The 16,019-nt window shown below is 33.9% G+C and overlaps 2 protein-coding genes across 2 annotated transcripts; one reads left to right on the forward strand and one right to left on the reverse strand.

Moving 5' to 3' along the window:
• LOC105176041 (berberine bridge enzyme-like 18) lies at window positions 1,738–3,579 on the reverse strand. Its single transcript, XM_011098718.2, has one exon. It carries the CDS (start codon window positions 3,546–3,548, stop codon window positions 1,935–1,937), a length of 1,614 nt encoding a protein of 537 aa, XP_011097020.1. The 5' UTR covers window positions 3,549–3,579; the 3' UTR covers window positions 1,738–1,934.
• Window positions 8,664–15,434, forward strand: LOC105175971 (protein DJ-1 homolog D). The gene is made up of 5 exons (XM_011098620.2): window positions 8,664–8,901; window positions 9,012–9,128; window positions 10,470–10,910; window positions 12,072–12,434; window positions 15,059–15,434. Exons 1-5 carry the CDS (start codon window positions 8,845–8,847, stop codon window positions 15,245–15,247), a joined length of 1,167 nt encoding a protein of 388 aa, XP_011096922.1. The 5' UTR covers window positions 8,664–8,844; the 3' UTR covers window positions 15,248–15,434.

The following is a 16,019-nucleotide window of genomic DNA, read 5'->3' on the forward strand; positions in this document are numbered from 1 at the left end:
ATTTGCAATTTTGGGCAAATTTTAATATTAGAGTGACAATTTTTTAAACTTGTAGAGTTCAATTGTCAAATTAATGTTAACAAGACTAAAATTCCACTTCTATAGTTATGGACCAAAATTGTAAAATTTTCCCATTTAATAAAAAAGTTAGATAATAAAACAAAGTTGATGGGCGTATGAGAAATCATTGATTGTGCTTAGGGAGATCAGAGACGACGAGAACCGGGAATGGTGTGATTTTCACGGCCATGCCCACAACTTATCACTTGGCATGATGAACCAGGATGTTGCGACTCGTATTCGGGACTATCCAGGAAAACTTTAGGATCTGGATATGGACGGAATAGGGAACACTCGGGGTTCAACGATCAGAATCAGGGTTAGCATCGATGTCTCCAAACCCTAACTAGGGCCATAAAAATCCGATAATGCTTCGGGAGGTGACCATTTGTTGTCTTTCTCATATGAGCTCCTCCCGAATTTCTTATCTTTGTGGCCGTATGGGGCATCTCGTCAGAGTGTACGAAAAACAGTTCAAGTTGGGACAATTTGTCGACCCACGGGACGATCTTCCTTTTGGCGAATGAACAAAAGCTCATGGGATACGCCTTTAAACAGGCAAAATGTCGAATTTTGTCTCAAAAACATCGTTGAGTTCCATCAAATACTCCAACTGGGGAAAAACCCAAAAGGTAACGGAGGCGTGCAAAGGTTTCCTCGGGCCGGACGGAGATTGGCCCTCGAGTGCAAAGGCAGAAGGGAGCTTGACTGCAAGATCCACCCGTCGAGCAGGGACGAAAGTCGGCCTTAGTGATCCGACGGTGCATTTTTGGAGACTTTTCTGCAGACTCGAGCTCTGAGGTTAGATGGCATCCCACATCAAACCAACTTCAGATTTAGAAGACATTATTCAATGCCTGAATTTCTTTTTTCTATCATGATGATAGAAACAGGATATATACTTTGCTCATTTTTTAAAAGGTTGGAGCGATCGATCTAAATTAGTCTTGGAACAAATCAATCGGTTGACGTTATTCTAAAAGTATGTAATAAAGCCTCTAAACACTGGCTTCTGTGTACATTCCCTTTATTATGTACATTTTTAAATTAAGATCCTAGTAATTGAAATAACTCTCATGCATCTAAGGTTTCGCGAGATGTAATGGACCATGCCAAAATACAGGCCAGATTTGCAATTTTGAGCAAATTTTAATATTAATGTGACAAGTTTTTCAAATTGTAGAGTTCAAATTAAATTCCAACAAGACTAGAATTCTACTTCTATATATAGTTATGAACCAAAGTTGTAAAATTTTCCCATATAACATGATGAATTATATTGAAAATCCTCCATAGGAAAAACGACTTTTATATATATATAAATTCTTAGAGTACTTTTCAACTAAAAACCAATTAATAAGAAGGAAGAAGATTGGGATGAACAAGAATTTTTCATATATGAGAAATTTTGTGCATAGATATTAAAAAAATTATGGGTTTGAGACTTTTCTTTCCGGTACTATTACGCATTTGGTTGTGTTCCATTTTCAATTTTAAGTGAAAAATATTTATTTTCAATTTTGTAAAGATTTTCATTTGAAATGAGAATACATTGTTTATATTGAATTGTGATATTAAATTAATATCACTCCAATAAAAGTTTGTATGCATAGACATGCTTTTACTTTTATTATTGCTTTAAAAATTGAAAATTGAAAATAAAAACACAAACAAATAGGCCTAAATTAGAGTTTATTTTTCACCAATGAATCAATTTATTAGTACAATATCATGACGGAAAGACAAATCATTATGCTACAAATGACATCAAATAATTACTACAATGCCTTATTCACATACAAATACATTAAATAAAGAAATGAAATGAAGTGAAGCATATAAGAAGTATATGTTTGTAGAACAATGTATCTTAATTAGTCATCTTTCTTTGTCCATCTTGGAGGAATGCTCTGTTCATTCCTAAAGAAATTCTCTGGATCAATCGCAATTTTCACCCTGACCAATCGATCAAAATTGTTTTTGAAGTACTTGATGCCCCAAACGCTTGCTCGTGCATAGCTTATCTTCCCTTCATTATTATTCACTCCAATGTCCAGATCTCTATAATTGATGTATGCTGCCCTTGGAAACCTGGAAACATAAGGAGCCATGTAGCTATAAAGCCTCCTAATCCAGCTTATGTACCTGTCGGAATTTTGAGCCTCCTCTTCTTCCCAGTACACCAGATGTTGGATTTTGTACAGATTACCAGCCCGATGAGGAAATGGAATTGCGGATTCAGAAATTTCATCCATTCTTCCACCATATGGGCTTAAGATGACCTCGGCCTCCTTGGCTTCAGGTTCATAGAACAGTCTCCAGATACCTTCCAGCCCGTTTACGGGAATGGGTTTCTGCACATAATCGGATTTTGCTTTGAAGTATCTCACGCTGGGTTGTGTCCTATTCAGCAAAACTTCATATGATTCCATGGGGAATCCAGCAAAATACAGGATGGATTGGATCCAACTCATCTCTGTACAGTCTTCTCTCACCAAGACCAATTCGGGCAAACCTTTCTGCATCAAAGGGAGCAATCTATCGATCCCGCCAAGGAAAATTGAATTGAAAGAAGCACGAATAGTCATGTTCCTTCCATCCTGGCTGGAATTCACCCTTCTGATGAGGACTCGGATGAATAAATCCGAGTCGAATCTATGCGCGATGTATTGCCAGCGGTGAATCAATTGAGTGGCATTTTGTTCCAAAGTCTTGTGGATTGTGAAAACAGTGACTCTTTCTGGAACATCAACCAATTGTATTTTCCATGCAAGAATCACACCGAAACTGGCACCTCCACCGCCCCTAATGGCCCAAAATAAGTCTTCACCCATAGACTCTCTGTCGAGAATCCTGCCATTGACGTCTATTATTCTTGCATCAATAACATTATCTGCAGCCAGCCCGTATTTTCTTAGCAATGTGCCGTAGCCTCCTCCACTGAAGTGCCCGCCAACACCAACAGTTGGGCAAACACCGGCTGGAAACCCTAGCGTTGGGCTTTTCTCCGCGATCCTATAATACAATGATCCAATGGTTGCACCAGCTTCAACCCATGCAGTTTTCTGCTCAGCATCAACTGTTACTTCACTAAGGTTGATCAAATCAATGATCACAAACGGGAGTTGAGATACATAAGACAATCCCTCGTAATCATGCCCCCCACTTCTAGTTCTAATTTCCATGTCATTTTCTTTTGCACAGTAGATGACAGGGGGAATGTGGGATTCGTGCTCCGGGGTTATGATAACCAGCGGCTTCGGGGTGGATTCGGACGTGAATCTCAGGTTTTGAATAGAAAATCGAAGAATGGAGGGATAAGATGAGTTGGTTGGGGTGTAAACAACCCTGGAAATTGAGGTGTAGTTGTGGAACTCTTCAGAGAGACATTCAAGAAAATCATCATGATCATCAGCAAAAGCTGCCGACGAGCACGAAAAGATAACAAAAAGAATGAAGAAAAGAGTGGAAATGGATGAAGTCTTCATGTTAATTGTGGTTTGTGTATTGGGAACAGATCATTGAGTTGTATTTATAATGCAACATATATGGAAAGGGGGAACTGCGCAGACTTGTTGCCATTTCAAGTTGGAATGTGAACATCATTAGTTTAAATCCTGCGACTTTTATTTTCTATGACCAGACTATAATTCAAGAATTTCTAGATTGAATTTAACTCGTCCCCCGGATGTATTTCGTTGAACAGTAATCTTTTTTGCATGAAAAAATAAATAAATACCCCTGGATTTTTTTCATAAAATTATATAACTTTTCAACGAAGGTTAAGAATTGTGAACTTTGCCCATATTGAACTTTTTTCGTTTTTGTAAGAAAGTTAAAAAAAATCGAAGGAAGTGGATGAGAAAATTTAAAAATTTGTAAAAAATATTATCTATTAATTAGTCCATGAAAGGTTTTCAAAAAAATTTAAAAAATTAATAAAATTATAATTCATAATCCACAAGAACATTTTGGTCTGTTCAATACAAAACTTGGAGGAAAATGTAATGGATACGGCTAATTGTTAGAAAATCGTAAAAATCAAAAAAATGGGAGAATAATTAATAATTTTTCAAACAACGACAGCAAATTTGTATATTTGAAGTGGATAGATACATATATGTCAAATGTGAGGTGGTTTAATTTTCTTGGATGATGTTTCACGGAAGCCTCTGATTTTCAGAAAAGTCGTGAATAATGTAGGTTTATTGATTGTTTCAAAGTCGCATATTTGATCCATTAAATACGTACAGCTTCCTTCATGGAATTTAAGCTCCCCTGAAAAAAACAACTGTACCAAATCACAGAATGTTTGTCATCTTATATATCTAATGATGTCAAAGAGATGACTAATTGTTAAGCAATAAATTTACTTAACTTTTCAGCAATTCAGAAAATTCATGTTTGACAATATATAAGAAACACCGTTTAATTGCTATTAGATACTCAAATAAAAAAACCCTAGAGATTGAAAGACTTTAATGAAAATCATCAGGTTAATCGCACTAATTTATGAAGTTTCTCTTTACATTAATAAAAATAAAAATATACTATTACGTAATAGCAAAAGATTTGTAAAAATCCAAAAAAAAAAAAAAAGAAAAGAAAAGAATGGGTTAAAATAATTATAAAGAAAAACTTTTTTTTTTGAAGTAACTCAATTTAAAGAAAAAAATTGAAAATTATGACTTTAATTTTCAAAATAATTAATTAATTTGAACCAAACACAATTTGTTCTCACATAAAATCAGAAGTCATGTTCTATTAAAAATAAAAAATATCAACAAAATCTGAAAATAAAATACCATACATTCATACAGCATGAATATCTTTTTATATGTAATATATACAATCCTATGAAACTCATAATATATTTATGTTAAAGTTTTGATTGAGAGATAATAATAAAATCATTCCACTAAGAAAAAGAAATATTTTCATGGAAGAAGATGGCAAAATTATTTTGGATTTTGACAGTACGTAAGGAAAATTAAATTAAACAAATTGGAAGATAGCACCTCAATTTTTAAACAAAATGGTGCCATTAAATTTTACAACTTGGATAACAATAGAAGATTTAAGAAGAAAATTCGATTAGAAAAACTAAGGGAAAAAGTATGTTTATTTGCCTGAAATTATAAATTTAATGTATTAGTTTTAGTGAATTAATAAAAAGAATGGCAAAATCAAATATATAAGTTCTAGAAAAAATTATATTGTACTTGATAAGTGCACAATTTACCATATTTTGATGATGATTATACCTTCTTTTTTAGCTAAAATACTCTTAATCACATGAATTTATTGCATTTCCATCTTAAAAGATTTGATGAGGAGTAAAGATGGAAAATTTGAGCTAAAAACAGCATTCAAAAGCATTTAAAGAAAGACGGAGTAAATTGTGACATATTTGTTGATCCAACTAGACGCGCATATGCTTAGTGTTGCAGTCAACTCTGATGAAAAAGGAAAGATGCGGTTTAAGCTGAAGAAAAAGGGATGATTGCTTTATGATTTTACAAAGCTTTGGGATATTTGGCCAATGTAAATGAATGATTAGTTAACTTTTTAGGACCAATTATATACCTAAATATTTTCTATGTCTAGATTCATGGAATGTTTATAGTATAAATAGGAGGACATCTCAAATCGATTATTCTATGCACTATTCTATCTTTTGAATTCTCATTAGTTTTAATACATTACCTAATTGTTAATAGAATTCCACTTCTTTTTAGTGTGTTCTTCTATTAACATGTTAGGCTAATTTTCTTATTTTTTGATTAAGTTTAAGGTGATTGCTTGATTCCTAAATGTTGTGATATCTAATTTTGTGCTTACTACTCTCGTTAAAATAAGTATTAATGCTATTGTTTGCGTTTTTACTACAAACATCTGATTTATGAATAATGTGATTACTTCTTCATTATCAAAGAGGTTTGCTTAGCTAATTGAATTTTGTAAATTCATGTAATTATTTGTTTAGTTCAATAATTAGTAGCAACATAGCATGATTGATTATGCCACAGTAGTTAATTATGTTATGGAGAATTTTTTAGTTATAATTAGACCTTTCTAATTCTTAATACTATTGATGGATTGAATTTTGTGGGCATTCCCATGGTTGTTCATTTTTAGGGATTTAGCTAACAGTCGTACCTTAGATGATGAAAAGGTAAGAAAATGTGAGATCGTTAGGTCATACCAATGATCATAACTGGTTTATTTATTTAAACGAGTGTTATATTAGCATCAATGATCAACCACCTTAACCGGAAAAGGCTTCTCTTATATTTATCTCTTTTAATTTCATTATCTCTATAGTTTAATTTAGTTTTTTTATTTTTCAAGGACTCGACTTGAAGTCAATCTCTGAGGAATCGACCTACTCCCACTTCTACAAAAGTGTCCTTAGGAATTATTTTTGGTGGTCTTGACACCCATCAAATATTGGCGCGTTGCAGGGGATTGGTGTTTTTAAGTTTATTTCTTCTTGTTTTCTTGTTTTTGTTACTTAGTTTAATACTGTAATCTTCCCATACAGGTGAATTTGAATCTGATCCGAGATTGAGGATACTGCACAGAGATTTTAAAAGAAAATCAAGCAACAAGTTGAAAAGACATTCGCCTCTTCTAAGCTAGGGTTAGCCCTAGAGCTAGTGGACACCTCATGCGAGTTTGAATTCGAAACTATGGCACACAACCTAATTGCAATCATGGGGCCAACACTCAAAAGTTTGGTAGATACGGCAATTCACCGGTTAATGAGGAAGAAGTTAAATTTATGGTAAATTATATTTTGTCATCCGAACTATACCCAGTTTTATACTTCGCCATCGAAATATTTTTGTGTCAACTTATCATCTCAATGTTGCAAAATTTACACTTTGTCATATATAACCGTTTTTTTGTTGATTTTTTTGTTGAAAAACATCACATGCTATACATATGTAAAAGTTATCACATCACGCAACTCTTAAATATCGCATGTGTACCACATGTGATGTTTTTTCGACAGAAAAGTTGATTGAGAGATAATTGATAGACAAAATTCCGTAAAATTAAGATAATAAAGTATCGAGCCCTAAATAGAAGTTAAATGCATCTTATTTCACCATTAACTGTGCAATGCATATAATTAGGTTATAGCAATAAATACCTATTTTTAATATATTTTATGGTTTGCATTTGAACTATGTATTTGTGTGTGTGTATGTTTTTTTTTTTTTTGGTGCATTATTTTATGTTTTTACAAAAAAATATGAAGTACTAAGACTCAAAGGTTTTTTGGGCCATGTACTATTTTGCAATTTGTTCCTAAAATCTATTTTTAATTCATGCACACATATAAGGTTAGTTTGGACATTTTACAAAGTGAATTAAATTTATTCAACAAAGTAAAAACTTGCTAATATTTATTCTACAATTTGAATCACTCATAGTATCTAGCAATTAATTCTAACCTCAACAATTAGAGAGTCTTTTTACCAAATTTATTTAAAAGATGTTATAAGTTCAAAAGATGTTAGGTAAATTATATCGACACTTTTTTAGGTTAGTTTAAAAATACACATATTATATATTTTTTGCAAACATCACTTAAGGTTATAGTTGCAATTACAACTGCACCACCTATTCAAATGCAAAACTTACACAAATATCTCTTGACAAATATTACACTAACATCCATCAGGGGGTGTAACCGTAAAAAGACTACACTAACACCTCCTAGGAGGTGTAGCTGTAATTTTACAAAAGATAGGGGGTATTTATGTAATTTGATCTAATCTAAGGGGAGTCAATATAAGTTACCCTAAAATATTTTTAGAGCTCATAAGATGTAAACTTTTATTTTAAAAATAAGTTAATGAAATTTTTGAATAAAATAAGATTATAAATCTTATAAAACTTTACTAATGGCAATTTCGTAATTGATTTCAAGTAATTTCTTAAGGTTTAGAGATCAGTTGGCAACTAACTCCAATATTTTTAGTGTTACATTACACCCCTAATTTATTATCTATTTACCACGAATCATTCATATCTTTTCATAATTATAAAAACTACTTCTAACAGTCGAAAAATAAGGATAGTTTGTGCAATGATCTTAACATTTCTAGGGGCGTGTGTGTAGTTTTCAAAAAAGTAAGGGGTTGTTTGTATAAGTGATAATGATATTTTGGTGGGTGTATATGTAATTATGTAAAAAATATGAATAGTTTGTGTAAACAGGCCATAAATCAAATGGTGTAAATATAATTATTTCTTTTTTTCTTTAAGAGTTTATAAACTTGTAACATCTTATTTTTAAACTTTATAATTTTTTTTAAAAAAAATTATTAATACTTTATAGTATTTTATAAACTTTCAAGCATTTTATAAAATATTTTAATTCACCCAAACACTTTCTTAATCTCAAACTATTCTATCATTCATTTATAAGTAATTCAGTCCGACCGTATTGATCATTTATCACATACGCAAATGCCGCCAAAATTAGGATGTGGGCAAGTATTTTCTCTCCATTTTGCCAAAGTTATTTTTTTGTTTTTTTATCGCAAATTTGCATATTTGCCCTTCGGACAGGGATTTTCTGTAATATACCAGAACATTTTGCAGAATCAATTTTCAGTATCACAATCTTTTTCATATCTGTTTAAATGTTCGTAAGCTGAGCGGAGATTCATCCTCAAATTTCCTCCACAGACAGTCGAACGAGAAGACAATAATAAGAATAGAGTGGAGTGAAGAAAGTCTTCATCTTTACTTCTAAAGGAAAAGAAAATGGCAGGCCAGAAAAGGGTCCTCTTGTTGTGCGGAGACTATGTCGAGGATTACGAGGTGACGATTGTTTCTGTTGGGTTCTCAGTCTTTTCTACTGTTTGTACGAGTGTTTTTGTATTTGATTGATGGAGGAGAGTGTGATGAAGGGATTTTGATTGCTTGCTTAGGTGATGGTTCCATTCCAAGCGCTGTTGGCATATGGGCTGTCAGTCGACGCAGTTTGCCCTGGAAAGAAAGCCGGTGACATATGTCGGACTGCAATCCATGACTCTCTTGGCCACCAGGTTTTGTAGAACTATATTCAATATGGGTTTGGGTTTTGGTTGTTTGTGGCGTTTTGTGGAGTTCTGGTTGTGGGATTCTAGGAAGTTGAAATCTTGTTTTTATTGTTTGATTTGGATGCATTTCTTAAGCTTAGTAGCCTAAGATTTTTGCTTGAGATGTTGCTGTGTTCCCTTTACTCACTTGTTAGTGCTGGAGTTATTTGAGTTGGAGCATCATATTGAAAAGAAGTATGGTGGATTAAGTGTAGGGATATGAGGGATATATGTAGTCTTCTTGTCTGATGTTATTGCTATTGTCTGTATTCATCAATTTTTAGTTACTTAATTGGGAAAAGTGAAGAAGGGTATCTTTGTCTTGTTGCTGGGAGATGTTTGGTTTATAGTATGTAATTGGTACTTTTGATGTCCGTGATGCTTTGATTTCTCTCCGAAAATGTACTTTTCTCTGGAGCAATCCAATGAATTCCAAGAGGCGTTTATGCATCCTGTTTCGAATGCAAAATTTGGAGATGCTCTGCTGTGCAATTGCTGCTTTTTTGTGTATATACTATGTAATTTGCATGATTAGATAGTAAAAGGTTTGGTCTTTTGGAGGTTTGGAAAAAGCAGAGTGCAGCAGTAACAGTGGAACGGAGAGGCAATTAAGTTTGTACCTGTGGACGGAATTGATTTATGTATTTCATTTCTTCGTCCACATGCGTACTTGGTCATGTACGACTTTTTAACTCAAAAGGAAAAATGAAGCTGAGCTATTATCTTGTCTAATGGACATGATTTGCGTGCTTACACCTTATCGATGACAAAAGCATGAAGGAGGTGTAATCGGCTACAGCAACAGATTTGCATTCATTGCTGACTCCGTGTTGACGAAATTGTTTTACAAATTGAGCTAATGGCTCTGTCAAAGTACTTGTACATTCGTGAAAGTCGGTCAAATGTCTTGATGTTCTACTACAATAATGTTTTGGTATGAAATATAACTTGAACAGCTGGGGAGGTGTGTTTATTTTGTAAGTTTTGTCTATTATTGAATTATTTCCTGATGGTCTGTCTAATTGTTCTGAACCGTCAAATTGAAAGCCTGAATATGGATGGACTTACAAGGTTGAACGTTGAATGCCAAACTTTCATCATGAGAGTTTGCCTTTTTCGCTCTTTTCTTCTGGTTTAAGTTTTTATTTCAACGGATCACTGTCAATGCCCTCTTCAATGACTTATGAGCATGCTGAGAAAAATCTTTGTTTCTTTCTTGTGTTTCAATAATGTCAATGGGGGTAGAGTGGCTGTATTATCTTCTCTGTGATTTTCTAAGATAATTTCTTGTTTGACAAATGAATGTAGACATATTCTGAGTCCAGGGGACATAATTTTGCGCTCAATGCAACTTTCGACGAAGTAGATGCCAGCAAATATGATGGACTGGTCATACCAGGAGGACGTGCTCCTGAATATCTTGCAATGAATGGATCTGTTATAGATTTGGTTAAGAAATTTGAAGACTTGAGAAAGCCAATTGCATCTATCTGCCACGGACAATTGATTTTGGCTGCGGCTGGTTCAGTTAAAGGCCGGAAGTGTACTGCTTATCCTGCTGTTAAACCTGCACTCATTGCTGCAGGTGCTCATTGGGTAGAACCGGAGAGCATGGCCTTCTGCACCAGTGATGGGAACCTCATAACTGGGGCTACGTATGAAGGACATCCAGAGTTCATTCGGCTTTTTATCAAGGCACTCGGAGCCAAGATATCTGGTTCTGGCAAGCGAGTTCTGTTCCTCTGTGGGGTAAGCTTCAATGGTTTTATTTTCAAGTTCATAGCTTTAACCTAGATGAATGTTGAGACTAACTAATTTTCAGGGAATTATAATTTGTTTGTACAGTTGTGTCTAATGTGATCCTTATTGGACTTTATGTGATGTATAAAAAGTTGCCCTCTGACAATGTGTATTTACTGCTCCACACATGCAATAATTTTATTTAGCATTTCATCCCTACCTAATCATGTTGATTTTCCCCTTTATTTATTTATTTAGTCTTTGTATGTATAGTTAGATCGTGCCTATCCCCCACCAGTGTTTTGGGTGATCCTAGTCCAATTAAGAATTAGTTGGAGCTTTCCCAGAATTCACATTCCCAATGGAATAGTAAAGAAGGGATTGCTTGAAAATTTGAGATGAGGTGATATTGTCCAATTGAATATTTTTTTTTTTTTTTGGATATATCATTGGATATAAATAGAAGTGTAATGATGATGATTAAATTGATGAGGAAATGGTGTCGGGTGAGAAAAAAATAAAATGATTAAAGTTTATATGATATTGCATGAGAGCTGGAAAATGTGTTTCGATATATGTTTTAAAAGAACAAAAATCTTGCAAACATACATCTGGAGAAGACATCTTTCATATGAGATAAAATGAGATGGAAAACATTTCAAAGCAATACTAGCATAACAAAGCTACTTTTTGGCAGTTGGGGGCCATGAGGGTGGGTGGTTTACCTTGCAGTGGATCCTAGTGGTTTAAATGAGGTATTTAAAGACAAAAGTCTTTAGTTATTGGGAAAAAATCAATATATTTCCAATATCAGATCAGGTGAAAGAAAAAAGATATCCCAAGTACCTATTTCTTATGTCACTTTCTTGAAGATTTCTAAGAAGTAATTTGCATGTGATGAAAGATGATCTTTTAATGCATGATAATATGGTAAACAAATTGGATTTGGTGAAAACTCAGAAGCAATACTCGAAGACACTGCATCACCATAGAAGCTCTGACTTTCTCGTTGGAGTCTTCTTCCTCTTAACCAGATGGATGTATGCTGCAGTGCTGCTATAGATACTGTTCCATAGCGCTTTCCTAGGGTTGCAGGGAGTCCATCTTTTGTTATGATCATTTTGGAGATTTACTCTCTCATGGGTGATTCTTTTTCTCAAACTGGAGCAGGACTACATGGAAGACTATGAGGTGATGGTTCCATTTCAGTCTCTTCAAGCTCTTGAGTGTCATGTTGATGCCATTTGCCCAGGAAAAAAAACGGGTGATTTATGCCCCACAGCTGTTCATGACTTTGAAGGTGACCAGACCTATAGCGAGAAGCCAGGCCACAATTTTACCCTAACTGCTGATTTTGAAGGTGTGGATGCCTCAAGCTATGATGGACTGGTGATACCTGGGGGTCGTGCGCCGGAGTACTTGGCATTGGATGAGAAGGTTATTCAGTTGGTAAAGGAATTTATGGAATCAGCCAAGCCGGTAGCTTCCATCTGCCATGGACAACAGATTTTATCTGCTGCTGGTGTTTTGAAGGTAGCTTTTCCTTACTGCCCTTTTATTTTAGCATATTTCGTAATAACTCTTGGTGCATTTTGCCTTAATATGATTGCACCCTTTAGGGTACTGATGAGAATGAGATAAAAACTTGTCTTAACGATCTTCCAGAACTGCTAAACTGTGGTGTTTTTATGTCAACCGAAAGCAGTTCATTTCGTATTCATTGATTTTCCTGATCTTGGGATAGTAACTGAACAGTATCCTTATCCTGCTCATGATCTTTAATTGGTAATATTCTTCTCTTCTGGAAATATTCGGAACATTTCTAAGGCGGGTTCTCTTTCTCCCTCAATATACTCAAACAAACCTAAAGTTGTACTTGAAATCGTGAATCTTGAAAATGTTCATCTGCTTGATTGTTATTGCAGCCGTAGAAATAGCTGTGTTGTAGCTTTATTATTTGGTCATGCATGGCCAATTTGCTCCATTCAAACTGCAACTTTTAAACTTTCAGAAGTAAGACCGTTGTACTAGTTTTACACTGTCAAGGCTTCCTTTTATGATTTGCCTGAAAAGAACTGGTTTTGACTTTTGATTCGATGCATATTTCATTAGCTCTTTGTCCTACAATTTTATGATTGAGGGGTCCCCTACGGGCCAATTCTCAAAAAGAAAATGTAGATCCCTCATTTTGCACTTTGTTATTTCTCAAAGACCATTTGCTGGCGGAGATAATTACAATGCCCTCCTTGTACTTTGGTCTAATTATACATGGACCCGGTTTGAAAAATTACATCTACTTCCTCCTGTGATTCTAACATCCATTAGGAAACCCTAACATTCTCAATAAAATGACAATTGCTCTTCATTACAAATTACACAAGCATTGCTTGAGGTTTATTCAAAATTACAGGCACATCCACATGAGGTTTGTCATATTACAATTGCTCCCTTAATTTTCTTTTTTATAACTAGACCCCTACAATTTAATATTTCTTCAAATAAATCATTTTAAATATTTAATGGATTTTGGTCCTAGTTCAAATTTGAGTTCATAATATTATACTTGGGTTTAAATACCAACTTATTCATTATCTTTTCTCCTTCTAAATTTTCACTTGCCTTTTTATGTTTATATATTTGCCAAATGCAAGAAAACTTCTAAAAGTGGATTTTTTGTATACAAAAAACAAATTGATTGTTTTACATGATTATCATGACTATGTAACCAAATTCATAGTTTTTTCAGAAAACAAGGTAAAAGGATAGCAAACTTAAACTATAACCGTTATATGCAACTGGATTATCAAAATTAAAAAAATAATTGAAGTATTATAGAATATATTTATTAATTTTATAGGATATGGTTTTAAAATTTGTACCACAAGTTAGAAACTTTATATTTTTAATATAAGTAGATATACATTAGATATATTTCAAATAAATTTGTATAAACATCGCCAAGCTTTGAGAGACATTTTTATGAACTTAGACTGACTATGAACTTAAAATTTATGATTTTATTAGAAGAACGATACTGATGGTATATAAAACGTTAAGATTACATGTTAGACAATAATAAATATTAGTGAAGGTATATGTAATTTTACAAACCTTAGGAAATTTGAGGAAGGTTTATGTAATTGTCAAAACATTTAAACTCGGGTAAAATTGAGTTGTCATTTAATTTTTGTGCTGGCGTTAGCGAACTCCATCAGTATCATTAAGGGTCTAGTGTATATGTTAGATAATAACAAATGATAAGTGTGTTAAAATGTAATTTCCTAAATGTGAGGTAGTCTACGTATAATTAGGCAAAATTTTAGGGGAGGATGCCGTAGTTGTCCCTTACTGTTGTTCTACGATTACCATGGGCCATCAACTTCAGTGATAGCGGGAAACTTCTTGGAGCTCATGTACTCTGTCTCAGCCTATTATTCGAAACCTTGAAGACTATAGTGACCTTGATTTTTGTGATATAGGAAACTCGGAATAAGTTTTGTGGGCATTTCTGCTCATTGTTAATCCCACCATGGAACCTAAATGCTAGGGGACCATGAGTGATGTATTTGAGAGTTGAGACGATAAGTGATTGAGCAATCAAAACATTTGAGCAGTTGTTTAACTCAACTCATATAGGTTTCTCATAGAAACAGTAGATTCATTGTTACTCATTATAATAATTTTCTGGTGACGAATCCTTTTTTTCCACGTTAACCGGACAGCCCAATTAACTCCCTGCATGCTGTTGGATGTGGGGTTGCAAGTTTTAAGCTCTGTGAACCGTGAATAGATTACTCACATTCAAGTGTAAATATATATATATATATGTCTCTATGTATATTGGTGCGTTTCCATGTTTTGGAAATGCCAATCGCTTTACCTTCTCTTAATGCACCTTGGCATGAGAAATGCAATCTTATTGTGTTTTAGGCAGTGTGACCTTAAAGTTGTAATGTAATTATCATATGATTTTGGCAAACGTCATATTGTTCCATGGAACTTGGCTTTATCCTTTGTGAATGATACCTAAGCCACTACAAAATAGAATCTATTTTTCTTGGTATTACAACATCCGGAGTTGCCTATTTCTGTGCTCCTTTCTCTTTTCGTTCTTTTTGTTTTTCTTCCAACTTTCTGATAAGTGACAAACACTGTAGGGCAAGAAGTGTACTGCATACCCTGCTGTGAAACTTAACGTTGTTCTTGCTGGGGCAACGTGGTTGGAGCCCGACCCAATCCATCGATGCTTCACTGATGGAAACCTGGTGACAGGTGCTGCCTGGCCTGGCCACCCTGAATTCGTGGCTCAATTTATGGCGCTTCTTGGCCTGAGCGTGTCGTTTTAGTTGTGTTCTTTTTCGTTATTTTCATTACTGCAGGCGAAAGACTACATACAATCATAGATGGTGTTTGTACCTTTATCGCACTCGTTAGCACTCTCGTGTTCTACGTTTTCGACGGATGTCTTTTGTATGTATGCAGACAGTAAAAAAAATAAAAAGTAGACTTGGTTCCTGACTCGTTACTGAAGAATTTCACTTCTTGTTCCTGGAGTTTCTCAGTTACTTGAGGCTGGTGGACTTGCATAGGTTTAAAGGTGAGCATGTTGAGGGATCTGAAGTAGGATGAACAACAAATGTTGGAAAGAGGAAGTGAAAAGGCGATGGGAAGGAGAAAGAATAATAGTTTTTTTCTTAAAGTTGTTTAGTATGGTAGAAAAAGTAAATTTTGAATATTCTTCTTCGTTGCGTACATATATCGAGAAAAAAGATTAATTTTTATAATTATATTAATTAATTCTTTCTCTTAATTTCGTACTAAAAAATAAATAACTTAATATTATATTAAAATAATTATAAGTTACATAAGTTTAAAAATTTATTAATTAAATATGATCAAACAAGATTTAGAACATGGTGGTGTTATTAGTGAGAAGGAAAAAGAAATAGAGAAAAGTTATATGTATATGTAATAGAGTACACAAAAAATAAAATCACTACTTTTTTGGTGTTTTTGGCTTTATATATTCATTTATTTCTCAATTTTAGACGAAAAATCAATTTTATTTTTTCGATTTATCTGTTCGTCTTAATTAAACACTAAGTATTCTTACTTTAT

Source organism: Sesamum indicum, linkage group LG13 (genome assembly GCF_000512975.1).
Source record: "Sesamum indicum cultivar Zhongzhi No. 13 linkage group LG13, S_indicum_v1.0, whole genome shotgun sequence".
NCBI classification, from domain to species: domain Eukaryota; kingdom Viridiplantae; phylum Streptophyta; class Magnoliopsida; order Lamiales; family Pedaliaceae; genus Sesamum; species Sesamum indicum.